This window comes from Anabrus simplex, chromosome 11, assembly GCF_040414725.1.
Source record: "Anabrus simplex isolate iqAnaSimp1 chromosome 11, ASM4041472v1, whole genome shotgun sequence".
In the NCBI taxonomy this organism is placed as follows: domain Eukaryota; kingdom Metazoa; phylum Arthropoda; class Insecta; order Orthoptera; family Tettigoniidae; genus Anabrus; species Anabrus simplex.
In genome coordinates this window covers 105,549,396-105,564,782 of record NC_090275.1, presented here as the reverse complement: position 1 = coordinate 105,564,782, position 15,387 = coordinate 105,549,396, and the positions used below count along the sequence as shown (strand labels likewise).

The 15,387-nt window shown below is 42.7% G+C and overlaps 1 protein-coding gene across 1 annotated transcript in view; it reads right to left on the bottom strand.

Annotated features, from left to right (window-relative positions):
* The window catches only part of LOC136883389 (fringe glycosyltransferase), a 294,226-nt gene that overhangs the window by 264,036 nt on the left and 14,803 nt on the right, over positions 1 to 15,387 (bottom strand). The window contains exon 2 of the mRNA XM_067155661.2: positions 4,067 to 4,336. Coding sequence (XP_067011762.2) covers positions 4,067 to 4,231 — 165 coding nt within the window. The 5' untranslated portion in view covers positions 4,232 to 4,336. The remainder of the gene's footprint in view (positions 1 to 4,066; positions 4,337 to 15,387) is intronic.

The window sequence follows — 15,387 nt, the reverse complement described above, 5'->3', positions numbered from 1 at the left end:
AAAATTAGAAGTTCCGCGGGAGTATCGGGGTGTGGCGGAAAGGTAGAGAGGAGCGAACCAGCGGATGTGAACCAATCAGGCTGTAACGAGCTGCGCCAGCAGCCAGGCAGCGTATAGTTAGCGCGTTCCCCTTAACTTCCCGATCAGATGTGCAAAACATAAATATGAAAACAGCACATGAAACAAGTGTACAAAGGACGATGTTTGAACAACGATGCCAATAAGGTTTGAAAAATTCACGCCCGAGTTCTTGTTACTCGTAATTTTTCAAACCTTATTGGCAATATACAGGATACAGTAGGTGTAAAAGAGGGATGGGAAGGAAGACAGGTGGCCTAATGTTTTAAGGGGAAGAAGATTGCAGGCTAAGGGCTCCATTCAGGATCAGAATTCAGGACAGGTGTCTGTGAGAAATCGGTACGAGTCACTGCAGGTAGAACAACCGAGGGAAGATGAGTAACAGGCTACTGTTGCTGAGAAGTGTGGAAGTAGGAGGAAGCGAAAAGGTAGGAAAGGGAAATGTGGAGTAGTAGGTAGGAAAAGACAGGTGGAACAGGATCATAGGATGGAGAAAAGGGAGGAGAAAGTAGCTTCTGTAGCTGTCAGGAATGATAGGACTGACCAGGAGGGGAGGGCATCAAATGAGGTGTGTAGGGTTAAGGCTCTGGTCATGGGGGATTCTATCGTTAGACATGTCGGGAAAGTGTGTGGAGGAAAGGAGACCAGGGTAGAGTGTTATCGACGAATTAGGTTGAGGCAGATGTTGAGGAAAGTAGAAGAGAAGGAGGAGAGAAAGGAGAAAGCGGTAATGTTTCACGTTGGTACTAACGACGTAAGACAAGCAGGTATAAGTACCAACATATTTGGGGATGTGTGGGATCTGGTAAATGCAGCACGGGTTAAGTCTAAGGAGCGAAGATTGTTATCAGTGGAATACTGTGTAGGAGGAATAATAACTGAAAGGTGATTGGGGATTTAAATGAAACTATGGAGTAGGTATGTGGAAAACTGGGAGTGAGATTTCTAGATCCTAATGGGTGGGTGGGTAGGAGATAGGGATCTGCGCTCAGATGGCCTTCACTTAAACCACAGTGGTACATATAAATTAGGAAATTTGTAGAGAAGGTTTGTAGGAGGTACATTTAGGGAAACGGGGTGGCCTAGGGAGCGGCGATAAGGGGACAGGGAACTGGGAGTCAAGTAGGGATGACATAAAAATACTAGTGATGAAATGTAGAAGTATTATAAAGAAAGCAATAGAATTAAGTAATTTAACAGATATATATTTACCAGATATTATAACAGGAGTTGAATAACGGCTGAGAAATGATATAATGGATGCAGAAATTTTCTCACGGAACTGGAGTGTGTATCGTAGAGATAGGATAGGAATGGTAGGAGGGAGAGTAATCATTCTGGTGAAAGAAGATTTTGTAAGCTAGGAAAAGTTAAAGATGACAAACATGAAATTCTAAGTGTAAGGCTCGTCTCTAAAGATAATAGGCAACTTGATGCCTTTGTAGTGTACATACCGGGAAAGGAAAGTGTAGCGCTGACGCTGATTCAGAATTATTTGATGACATAATCAGCTATATGGGAAACGATAAGGAAACGAACGTGACTGTAGTCGGTGATCTCAATTTACCAAATGTTAATTGGGAAGGTAATGCGAACGACAGGAAGCATGACCAAAAAGTGGCAAAAAAGTAAATATGGGAAAAGCATCTGATTCAGAAAGTGATGGAACCAACTGCTATTTTGCTATTTGCTTTACGTCGCACCGGCACAGACAGGTCTTATTGGCGACGGTGGGATGGGAAAGCTCTAGGAATGGGAAGGAAGTTGCCGTGGCCTTAATTAAGATACATCCCCAGCATTTGTCTGGTGTGAAAATGGGAACCCACGGAAAACCATCTTCAGGGCCGCCGACAGTGGGGTTCGAACCCACTATCTCCCGATTACTGGATACTGGCATCACTTAAGCGACTGAAGCTATCGAGCTCGGTCAGGAACCAACTAGAGGGAAGAATATTCTGGATGTGGTGCTGGTAAAACCAGATGAGCTCTATAGAGAAACCAAAGTAATAGATGGTATTAGGGATCACGAAGCTGTTTTTGTGGTAGTTAAACATAAATGTGAAAGAAAGGAACGTTTTAAAATTAGGACTATTAGGCAGTGTCATATTGCTGATAAAACAGGCATGAGGGAGTTTTTAAAAAGTAACTACGATCGGTGGAAAACGGTAAATAAGGATGTAAACAGACTCAGGGATGGGTTTAAAGCAGTTGTTGTGGATTGTGAAAATAGGTTTGTACCTTCAAATGTGGTAAGGAATGGGAAAGATTCACTATATTATAACAGAGAAGTAAAGAGACTAAGAAGGAGGTGCAGGTTGGAAATCAATAGAGTTAGAAATGGCTGTGGAAGTAAGGAGACATTGAAGGAACTTAAGGAAATTGAATCTAGCAAAGAAGTCAGCTAAGGATAACATGATGGCAAGCATAACTGGCAGTTTTAGAAATTTTAGTGAAAAATGGAAGAGTATGTATAGGTATTTTAGGGCAGAAACACGTTCTAAAAAGGAAATTCCAGGAACAAGGGGAGTGTGTATGCGAGGATCTTCAAAAGACAGAAGTATTCAGTCAGCAGTATGTAAAGATTGTTAGTTACAAGTATAATGTCCATATAGAAGTATTAAAATTTACTTACGGCAACAATGATATTTACAGTAAGATACAAATATTGAAAACTAGAAGAGCAGCTGGAATTGATACGGTTTCGGCAGATATACTAAAGACAATGGGTTGGGATATAGTACCGTATCTGAGGTACTTATTTGATTATTGTTCGCATGAAGGAACTATACCAAATGAAAGGAGAGTTGCTACAGTAGCCCCTGAGCTTAAAGGAAAGGGTAATAGACATAAAGCTAAAAATTACAGGCGAGTCAGTTTGACATGCATTGCATGTAAGCTTTGGGAAAGCATTCTTTCTCATTATATTAAACATGTTTGCGAAATTAATAACTGGATTGCTAGAAGGCAGTTTGGGTTTAGGAAAGGTTATTCGACTGAAGCTCAACTTGTAGGATTCCAGCAAGATATAGCAGATATCCTGGATTCAGGAGATTAATTGGACTGTAACGCGATTGACCTATCTAAGGCATTTGATAGGGTGGATCGTGGGAGACTACTGGTAAGGATTAGTGCAATTGGACTTGACAAAAGAGTGACTGAATGGGTTGCTATGTTTCTAAAAAATAGAATTCAGAGAATTAGAGTAGGCGAAGCTTTATCTGTCCCTGTAATAATTAAGAGGGGAATTCCTCAAAGCAGTATTATTGGACCTTTATCAATGATATGTGTAAAGAAGTGGAATCAGAGAGAAGGCTTTTTTTCAGATGATGTTATTCTGTTGGAGTAATAAATAAGATACTGGTCATTGTTTCAGTCCGACGACAATGTTTAAAAGCCCATCGGCGATCACGTATGGCTGCTGCAATTTTGTCCGTCCAACATGGGACCAGTTTCCGGCGAGGGATACCGGGCGAGAAAGGTAATACATCCTCTGCAGCAGCCAGAATTCCAGTTGTAATGGAGCAAACGTGGTTGCCTACATACCTCAGCACCCTATCGGCTTTCACTGCGGGTTTTGAAAACTCCGTCCAATTTGTCCCCAACGAAGTAACCAGCGCTTCGGCACTTCGGACTGCCTTTCATTCAAGAGCGCGAGAAATATAGGGAAATGGTCGCTACCGTAGAGGGTATAGTATACGTGTCACCGTAACAGGGGAACTTTCTTTTGTGGAGAATTTGAACAAAATATGGTACCAACTTGTATTGGATAAGCTCGTTAAAATCATTAAAACATCTAATGTAGGGACTATGGTACCTCTTGGTGAATTTAATTTTAAGAGGTGGCTGAACATTTTTTACACAGAAAGGCATAAATTAGGGACTGCTAACACTCAGCAGAATGAACCTAAGAGAGCAATGAAAAGGTACTTCTGTTTGCAAGAAAGAACATATTTTTGAACTACGAGTACGTGCTGTTTGTTTACAATACCTGTCGTCCCAGTTCGACGAAATAATGCATCACTGGCTCGCTCTGGTAGAGGAACACCATACACGCAACTACACCAGCCAATACCAGAGTTTGCGCCAGTCTCTTCATATTAAGATTGTATTGACCGCAACAAAAAGGCATATCAGACCTTTCGATGAACGACATAACACCACGTTGACTGCGTTACGGCTAAACCACGACTGACCATAAACACACAAGAGTGACAGTAAGAGCAGCGGTTTCTTCGATGATTGACAGTCGTAGAAAAAACTGAAAAAGAAAGAAAAAGTCGTTCAAAGAGGGAAGTTAAGAATACGATATACTATGCACACTTTTTCCAAGTATTTTCTAGAAGACTTCTACCAATAAAAAAACACGGCATCTGAAGGTTGTTGTTTTAAGACTCAAGATATCAGCCTCCTATTACAATCATTTGAACAACGTAATAATGTATTCAATATTGTTCAAAACTGCCTTCCAATAAAGGAAGCCCCATGACTCGGTATACTTCCTTACCAACTACAGCTGTAGAAAATTGTATACAAATACTTGGATTGAGATCGTGATTTAAGATTTGGCAGAATGTCCTCTGCACTGTCACTGCGGCCTCTCCTCTAAAGACAGAACGGCAATCCAAACCTCTTCCGAATATCTTCGAAAAACCTCTGCACACCTTAGTGTACCTCTGTATCCTGTTCATTTTTCATTCCCATTAATTTCCGTTACTAAACAATAGGCCTATATACACTGACTGACAGAGCAAATGCAACACCAAGAAGGAGTGGTCAGAACTTTATGCCAATTGCAGGGTAGACTGACGTCACTGAGGTATGCTCATGATGTGAAAAGCGCCGCTGTGCTGCGCACGTAGTGAACGATAAATGGGACACGGCGTTGGCGAATGGCCCACTTCGTACCGTGATTTCTCAGCCGACAGTCATTGTAGAACGTGTTGTCGTGTGCCACAGGACACGTGTATAGCTAAGAATGCCAGGCCGCCGTCAACGGAGGCATTTCCAGCAGACAGACGACTTTACGAGGGGTATGGTGATCGGGCTGAGAAGGGCAGGTTGGTCGCTTCGTCCAATCGCAGCCGATACCCATAGGGATGTGTCCACGGTGCAGCGCCTGTGGCGAAGATGGTTGGCGCAGGGACATGTGGCACGTGCGAGGGGTCCAGGCGCAGCCCGAGTGACGTCAGCACGCGACGATCGGCGCATCCGCCGCCAAGCGGTGGCAGCCCCGCACGCCACGTCAACCGCCATTCTTCAGCATGTGCAAGACACCCTGGCTGTTCCAATATCGACCAGAACAATTTCCCGTCGATTGGTTGAAGGAGGCCTGCACTCCCGGTGTCCGCTCAGAAGACTACCATTGACTCCACAGCATAGACGTGCACGCCTGGCATGGTGCCGGGCTAGAGCGACTTGGATGAGGGAATGGCGGAACGTCGTGTTCTCCGATGAGTCACGCTTCTGTTCTGTCAGTGATAGTCACCGCAGACGAGTGTGGCGTCGGCGTGAAGAAAGGTCAAATCCGGCAGTAACTGTGGAGCGCCCTACCGCTAGACAACGCGGCATCGTGGTTTGGGGCGCTATTCCACGTCACCTCTAGTGCGTATTCAAGGCACGTTAAATGCCCACCGCTACGTGCAGCATGTGCTGCGGCCGGTGGCACTCCCGTACCTTCAGGGGCTGCCCAATGCTCTGTTTCAGCAGGATAATGCCCGCCCACACACTGCTCGCATCTCCCAACAGGCTCTACGAGGTGTACAGATGCTTCCGTGGCCAGCGTACTCTCCGGATCTCTCACCAATCGAACACGTGTGGGATCTCATTGGACGCCGTTTGCAAACTCTGCCCCAGCCTCGTAAGGATGACCAACTGTGGCAAATGGTTGACAGAGAATGGAGAACCATCCCTCAGGACACCATCCGCACTCTTATTGACTCTGTACCTCGACGTGTTTCTGCGTGCATCGCCGCTCGCGGTGGTCCTACATCCTACTGAGTCGATGCCGTGCGCATTGTGTAACCTGCATATCGGTTTGAAATAAACATCAATTATTCGTCCGTGCCGTCTCTGTTTTTTCCCCAACTTTCATCCCTTTCGAACCACTCCTTCTTGGTGTTGCATTTGCTCTGTCAGTCAGTGTATTTATTTATTGTTCATAGGCCTCGAAAGACCTCCATTGATAATATTAAAGAATTACATCGGAAGTAACCTAGGGAGAGTCTCTACGATCATCTTGAGACTATGGCAAAACGGGGGTGAGATGCGAATATAAGAACTCAACACGAGAGTTCTCTTAGAATCTCTCACCTCAATTCTCCAATTTCGAACCTACTCACGGTGCCCCTATTAAGCCGAGCAAGCCAGTGGAAAGCTGAGTAACCAACACCAGTGGGAAACTGGGTCGGTGAGCCAATGGGTTTGGGGGCAGTTGAAGGCAAAGGGAAACCATCGCTGTAATTTTCCCTCTACACTTCCTTGATGGTTTTGCTTAATTCCAAATGTGGCGGAGCAAGTCTCCCAGTCGGATCTTGTGGGGAGACAGGATTAAGAGAAGCCCCTATTTTAAGCCGTCAAAGTAAATTCGCTCTGAGAGTCATTAGAAGGATTGTATCATAAAACGTCCATGGTGCCCAACAGCCAGGGAAACTTGCAATAATAGAAAGAGAAATGAGTTCACATGATGTGGATATTCTTGGCCTTAGTGAGGCTCATTGGTAAGGATATGGACATTTTGTAACTTATGGAATAAATACTGTATACTTTTCGCGAAGCGATGTTATGAGTCGAAATGATGCTGCAATTGTTGTTCATGAAAAACTGAGCAACACTCTCCTAGGCTTTGAACCCATCAGTGATAAAATCATTACCATGAAACCGAATGCTTCCCCTTCCAGAATTAATACTATCCAGGTCTGTGCTCCCACAGCTGCAGCATCAGATACTGAAATAGAAGAGTTCTATGAACTATTAGAACATACCATCAATCTGTTTTCGAATAGGGAAATAGTAATAATCCAAGATGACTTCAATGCTAAGATTGGGGACACTACTGGAGACACTGACATCAGATCTGTGATTGGTCGTGATGGCCTAGGCGAAAGGAATGAACGAGGAAAACAGCTACTGGAGTTTTGTGTTGGCAATGACACGGTAGTTTGCAACACCCTCTCCCAGCATTACCCAAGGCGTCTGTACACTTGGATATCGCCTGGTGATAGAGTCAGGAATCAGATTGATTTCATCTTGGTGAGACAACGTTGGAAGACATCTGTTCTAGATTGTAAGACCTTTTCTGGAGCGGAATGTAGCAGTGACCACAATATGCTATCCATGAAAATATGGCTAAAACCTAAAAGTCACCAAGAAGATAAGAGCAATACAGTTTAGACCCACTAACAAGAAATATCTTCCACGCTTCGGGCAACTTGTACGGCCAAAGCTCCCAAAGCTTAATGAAGAAGAATCACCTTGTCAGACGTGGGACGGAATGAAAGATATTGTCTCCTCATCTCTTCCAGAGCCAGACAAGAGGACACCGAGTGAAAAACATTACTGGATATCATAAAAGACTATGCAACTGATTGAAAAAAGAAGTAGTCTGAAGAAACATGGTATCCAATCCATTCAGGATGAAAATAGGTACAGGATCCTGTGTAGAGAGATACAGCGTAATTGTAGGAGTGATAACTCACAGTTCATCCACAGCGTTTGCGAAAAAGTAGAACAAAACCAGAAACAAAATCAAACAAAGGATCTTTCAACAGAATCAATAGCATTACTCCTCAATTGAAACAACACACATAGGTTATAGAAGACGAGAATGGACGCCTAATTGGATATAGAAAGAAGCGCTAGAGAGGTGGAAACAATGCTGTGGAAAGCTATACACTGGAAGAAATGATGATATGGCAGTCCAGCAACCAGGAGGGCCTTCTGCATTGGAACCTTCCATTCTACAAAGCGTAATCAAGAACGCCATTAACCATATGAAAAAAATCCCCTGGACTGGATGGTATTTCTGGAGACCTGCTTAAACAAATGGGTGAAGCAGGTTTGTACATGATAAACTCGTTGTGTAACAGGATACGGACGACGAGAGAATGGCCAAAACATTGGACAAGCTCTCTATCTTAATCCCCTTGCAAAAGAAAAGTCACTCAGGAAGTGTTCCAACTATCGTACAATTGCTCTGATATCTCATGCAAGTAAGATTTTATTGTACATCATAAACCAGCACCTCAAGTCTTACATAGTGCCTCACATATCCACTGAGGAAGCAGGATTTGTTTTAGAGCTGCTTAATCAAGAATACTTTGTGAAATCAAATGGGGTCACGATGCTCAGCAATGAGTTACACGACTCATGATGATGACATCGGAATCATACAAAGTAAGATATTAGTTTTTTTGCTGCCGCTGAGAGGTAAGCATATTCAAACGTGATAACTTATATGTGATAGCTCTTTTGAAATAACGGCTAGTGCTAGTCTTTTTATTTCTATGTAACTACTGCATCCTACATCTGCTATAATCTACGTGTCATATTTCATACCTTGATCTACCCCTAAGGTTCTTACCTACCACACTTCCTGGGTGTCTTAAGATGTGTCCTATCATTCTACCTCAATCAAATTTAGCCAAAGGGGCCGATGACCTTCGATGTTAGGCCCCTTAAAACAAGCATCATCATCATCATCATCATCATCATCAAATTTAGCCAAATCGATCTCCTCTCATCAATTGGATTTAGAAGAAGTACTGCCAAGTTTAGGACATGGGCTATAGATCAACCTGAACAAGTCCAAACTAATGGTAATTGACAGAGCGGCACAGATCCAGCTGACAGGTCGATTAAGGGAACTGGATGTGGTAAATAACTTTATATACCTTAGATCGACCGTTTATGGCATCGAAAGTTCTGACAAAGAAATAAGGAGACGTATCACCTTAGGGCGCGTTGCCGTGAGCAAACTCACAAAAATATGGCAGAGCAGAGCAATAACAAACAGTAGCCTACGAAGATTAGACTATTTGATTCACTTGTTTTCTCTGTCTTCCTTTATGGTTCCGAGACCTGGACCCTCAAGGCAGGAGATAAGTACCGTATCGATGTCTTTCAGATGTGGTGTTGGAGAAGGATGCTCCGTGTACCTTGGACGGAAAAAAGAACTACTGTATCTATTATTCAAGAACTGATTACCTCCGAATGTCTCTCTTCTCGCGTCATAAGGAGAATCGTCCAATTCTTCTGGTATATTGTAAGACGGGATAGTGATAATCTGGAGAAGTGTATCATGAAAGGCAAAGTTGTAGGCAGAACACCACGAGGAAGGACATCGAGCAGGTGTTCTGCGTACCACCGGTCTGACTCTTCAGCAGGCTTTAAGAGAAGCTGAACATCGTCAAAGCTGGCGTCGCTTTATCAAGAATATTGTGTTATGTCAAATGGGGTCACGACGCTCAGCAATGAATTACACGACTCATGATGATGGCATCGGAATCATGTAAAGTAACATATTTTATAACATTCGATACTTTATATGTGTTTTTGTTGTTAGTTTTTTCTGCTATCGCTGAGAGGTATGCATATCGTCGCCATAAGACCTATCTGTGTTGGTGCGACGTAAAGCAACTAGCAAAAAAAAAAAAAAAAAAAAAAATGTACCCTATTCTTAGGGTCGGTGAGGATGTAACGGAAAGATATAAAATCCCTGAAGGCATAACCAATTTTATCCTGTAAAAACTAAAGCTGTTTAAACATCTTTGTTCTTGTCAGCCTCAATGATCTGCGTGTTCATTTTCGGTTCATACTACGTTGTCTTACATCATTCATCTCTATCTTCCTGGTTTCCATCTCGAACTGTGCTTCACTCATCTTATGTACGAGTATGTACTCTCCTCTCCGTATGATTGCTTCTACGCGACTGGCCCGCCCCGGCAACCTTCTGCTGTTCTCTGACGTCATTCGCTGTCGTACTGCTTCTATTATGTTCTCCCGTCGCCGAAACAGTTGCGTGCAGACAATCGTTTTTTATCTTATAAAACGGCTGAAAAATATCTTACTCCTACCGACGATGTTGTTGTTTAAGTCTTCACTCCATAGACTGGTTTGATGCAGCCCTCCACGCCACCCAATCCTGTGCTAGTCTTTTTATTTCTACCTAACAACTGCATCCTACATCTGCTATAATCTACGTGTCATATTTCATACCTTGATCTACCCCTAAGCTTCTTACCAACCACACTACCTGGGTGTCTTAAGATGTGTCCTATCATTCTACCTCCATCAAATTTTGCCAAATCGATCTCCTCTCATCAAGTCGATTCAGTGTATCTTCATTCGTGATTAGATCTATCCATCTCACCTTCAGCATTCTTCTGTAACACCACATTTCAAAAGCTTCTATTCTCTTTCTTTATGAGCTGGATATCGTCCATGTTTCACTTCCATACAATGCCTCACTTCAGACGAAAGTCTTCAGAAATATATATCTAATTCCTATATCAATGTTCGAATCGAGAAAATTTCTCTCAAGAAAACTTCCTTGCTTGTGATAGATTGCATTTTATGTCTTCCTTGCTTCTGCCATCGTTAGTTATTTTACTATCCAAGTAGCAATATGCATCTACTTCCTTCAAGACTTCATTTCCTAATCTAATATTACCTGCATCACCTACTTTCGTTCGACTGCACTCCATTACTTTTGTTTCTGGACTTATTTATTTTTATCTTTTACTCCTTACCCAGACTCCGTCTATGCCATTCAGCAACTTCTCGAGATCTTCTGCAGTCTCAGATAAAATAACAATACCATCGGCAAATCTCAGGGTTTTGATTTCCTCTCCTAGAATTGTGATTCCCTTTCCAAATTCCTCTTTGATTTCCTTTACTGCCTGTTCTATGTACACATTCAAAAGGAGGGGGACAAACTGCAGCCTTGCCTCACCATTTTCCGGATTGCTGCTTTTTATCACTGTAGACTGACTTTTATACAGATTGTAGATAATCCTTCGTTCTCGGTATCTGATCCCAATCCCTTCGGAATCTCAGGTAGTCAGGTCAGTATTATCGACTGCCTTTTCTAGATCTACGTACGCCATGTGCTTCGGCTTGTCCTTCTTGGTTTGATCCTCTAAGATCAGACGTAAAATCAGGATTGCTTCACGTGTTCCTACATTTCTTCTGAAGCCGAATTCATCTTCTCCCAACTCACCTTCAACTTGTCTTTCCATACTTCTGTAAATAATACGTGTTAAAATTTTGCAGGCATGAGATACTAAACTAATGGTGCGGTTGTTTTCACACTTGTCCGCACCGGTTTTCTTGGGAAAATGTATACGAACATGTTGCTGAAAATCGGATGGCACTTCTACTGTCACATACATCTTATACACTAAATGGAGTAACCTTGTCATGCTAGTTTCTCCGAAGGCAGTGTCCGGCTCCATGGCTAAATGGTTAGCTTGCTGGCCTTTGGTTACAGGGGTCCCGGGTTCGATTCCCGACAGGGTCGGGAATTTTAACCATCATTGGTTAATTTCTCTGACACGGGGACTGGGTGTATGTGTCGTCTTCATCATCATTCCATCCTGATCATAACGCGCAGGTCGTCTACGGAAGTCAAATCGAAAGACTACACCTGGCGAGCCGAACATGTCCTCGGACACTTCCGGCACTAAAAGCCACACGCCATTTCATTTTTTCTAAGGCAGTCAGTAAGTCAGAGGGAATGTCATCAATTCAAGGTGCCTTGTTTCTATTTAGGTCTCTCACAGCTCTGTCGAACTCCGATATCAAAACTGGGTCTCCCATTTCATTAGCATCAAAAGCCTCTTCTTGCTCCCTACGTCTTTACCATGATACAACTGTTGGATATAATCCTGCCATCTTTCTGCTTTGTCTTCTTTCCCTAGACATGGTTTTCCATCTGAGATTTTAATATTCATACACCTAGATTTGTTTTCTCCAGAGCTTTCCTTGATTTTCCTGTATGCAGCATCTACCTTTCCTAGGACCACACAACCTTCAACATCCTTGCACTTCTCCTTCAGCCATTCTTCCTTAACTATCTTGCACTGTCTATTCACTTCATTCTTTAATCGCCCGTGTTTTCTCTGCCCTCTTCATTTCTTGCATTCTTGTATTTTCGTCGGTCATCAATTAGGTCTAGTTTCTCCTGAATTATCCATTGACTTTTAGTTGACCTTTCCTTCCTTCCTAACATTTCTTCAGCAGCCCTACTGACGTCATTTTTAACGACTGTGCATTCTTCCTTTATCAGCCTTTTCATTTAGTACTTGTGCAACATGTTTCTTGAAACAATCCCTCACACTCTTTTCTTTCAACTGGACTAGATCCCATCTCCTTGCATTCCTTCCTTTCTTCAATTTTTCAGCTTCAAATGGCATTTCATGACCGATAACGTGTGGTCAGAGTCAGAGAGCTGGAATTTTTTTGCAATCCAACACCTGATTTCTGAACCTCTGCCTAATCATAATAAAGTCTATTTGATATCTTGCAGTGTCTTCAGGTTTCATCCACGTGTACAACCGTCGTTTGCAGTGTTTGAATCAAGTTTTAGCAAGGATTAAATTATGATCAGTGCAGAATTCAACCAGCTGACTTCCTCTTTCATTCTTTTGTGCCAATCCAAATTTTCCTACTGTAATACCTTCTCTTCCATTGCCTAAAAGTACATTCCAGTCTCCCATTACGATTAGATTTTCGTTACCTTTTACGTATTGTATTACAGCTTATATCTCTTCATATATTCTTTCCATTTTTGCGTGATCTGCTGAAATAGTAGGCATATAGACCTGCACTATTGTGCTGAGCATTGGTTTGGTGTCTATCTCCACAACAATACTTCTTTCACTATGCTGGTCGTAGTAGCTTACCCGATGCCCTATTTTCTTATTCATTATTAAACCAACTCCTGCATTTCCCCTGTTTGATTTTTGTTGATAATATGGATATGGATAGAAATGAGATAGTGCGTCAAACTTGGTCAACTGTGGCAACGTCTCACGGAATTCCCTGAACCGACCAGCTGGTGATCCATATCATTCTATCCAATACAAACTGATATAAAAGAAGTGAAAAAATTTATGTACTTCACAGTCATACAGCATAATTATTGGATATGGAAAGATTAAAACGCGACCAAGAACACAATTTTCTAACCATCCTAGGCCATAAAAATGCCTTACACAATTGATGCCGTAACTCCTTTTTTCCTCGGAAATATAACAATCTGAAATTTATAAACAATGCATATAATATTCCAGTTTATATTGTGTTAAAATTCGGATTCGATCGGACAAGGTATTTTCGGAGGCACAGAGATGCCGGAATTTTGTTCCGCAGTAGCTCTTCAAAGTGCCAGTAATCTACCGACACGACGCTGACGTATTTGAGCACTTTCAAATACCACCGGACTGAGCCAGGATCGAACCTGCCGAGTTGAGCTCAGAAGGCCAGCGTTCGACTGTTCGAGCTGTTGTGAGAGTGGCTATCATTACAGAAACAAATTTGAAGTCGTATGTTTTCGTCTTAGTTTTAAATGATGAATTTTACGGCATCTAAGAACCATTAGTGTTGTATTTCACCACTAAATGGAATGTAATCAGAATAACTAACAAGATTAACTCAAAAAATGCTCGGGTAGCTGTACCTTGCAACACACAAGCCATTGAAACTGACATAAAACTATATTCTTCCTCTCGGTAACGTCAGGCGCATCAGCCAACAGCAGCGCACAATGGAAAACCCCAGTTTCAGAAATGCAACGATTGCGAATGACGATTTTGTATATGTACCGGTTGTGAAACTGTGGAACGATGCTGGTGAAGAACGTAAGAGCAGAGCGGCGCGGCAATTGCGAACTGTTACTTTCTTGCAACAATTGCATTCGACAACTGTTGTGTTTCCGAAACGGTTGCATTGTTATCCGTCCCAGCTCTGATATTAGAGATGGGCACTATCGACTGAAAACCACTATCGACTAGTCGGGCGATAGTCCCTTCGAACTATCGACTGAATAGTCGAATGTTTTCAGTCGAACAAAAGTATTCGTTCCTTCCTGTCGAGAAGACTGAACAGTCGAGTGATTTCAGTTGAATGAAAGTATTCATATAACGCAAGTAGTCAGTTCATGAAAAGCATTCGAATGCTTCCAGTCGAAACTCTTCGTATCAAAAGAGGAGAGTCGTACTTTTACGAATTCGACTCATTTTAACGCAATTTACCAATAATTACAAATCACTTGTATAGACACCCATTAGAACAAAACTAATGTTATATTGAGTGACTCACAAATTTATTCAGAGAGACCCACTTTCGCAGCCGAGGAGTCCATTCCGCTCCACATTAGGAATAAGAAGCTGCACCACCTGGATATCCCAGGTTCGTATTCCATTCACTGACAGCGGATACCATATTCGTAATGTAGTTTTCCATGGGGTTTTCTTTTTTTTGCTAGGGGCTTTACGTCGCACCGACACAGATAGGTCTTATGGCGACGATGGGATAGGAAAGGCCTAGGAGTTGGAAGGAAGCGGCCGTGGCCTTAATTAAGGTACAGCCTCAGCATTTGCCTGGTGTGAAAATGGGAAACCACGGAAAACCATTTTCAGGGCTGCCGATAGTGGGACTCGAACCTACTATCTCCCGGATGCAAGCTCACAGCCGCGCGCCTCTACGCGCACGGCCAACTCGCCCGGTCATGGGGTTTTCTACATTCATTCCTTGCAAATGTCACAATAGTACTGTACCTTGGGTGGATACCCCAATCCCGGATTATATAATCACACTATTGAGGAATTCACAGTTGCGCAGGTTAAAATCCGATTTACACACTCGTTAGTACACGGGGCCAATAAATAGAGAGATGCCCTTAATACGAACCACCGGGCGAGTTGCCCGTGCGGTCAGCGGCACGCGGCTGTGAGCTTGCATCCGGGAGATAGTGGGTTCGAATCCCACTGTCGACAGCCTTGAAGATGGTTTTCCGTGGTTTCCCATTTTCACACCAGACAAATGCTTAGGCTGTACCTTGATTAAGGCCACGGCCGCTTCCTTCCAACTCTTAGGCCTTTCCTGTCCCATCGTCGCCATAAGACCTATCTGTGTCGGTGCGACTTCAAAACAACTAGCAAAAAAAAAAAAAAAAAAAAAAAAAAAAATTAAAAGATACGAACCAACATCATACGAATGGCCTATCCTGGTGCTAATTGGACAGTGAAACGTAGAAAGACGACAATGAGGCTCTAGTATTCCCGAACAATGCTAACAATAAATAATGTAAAA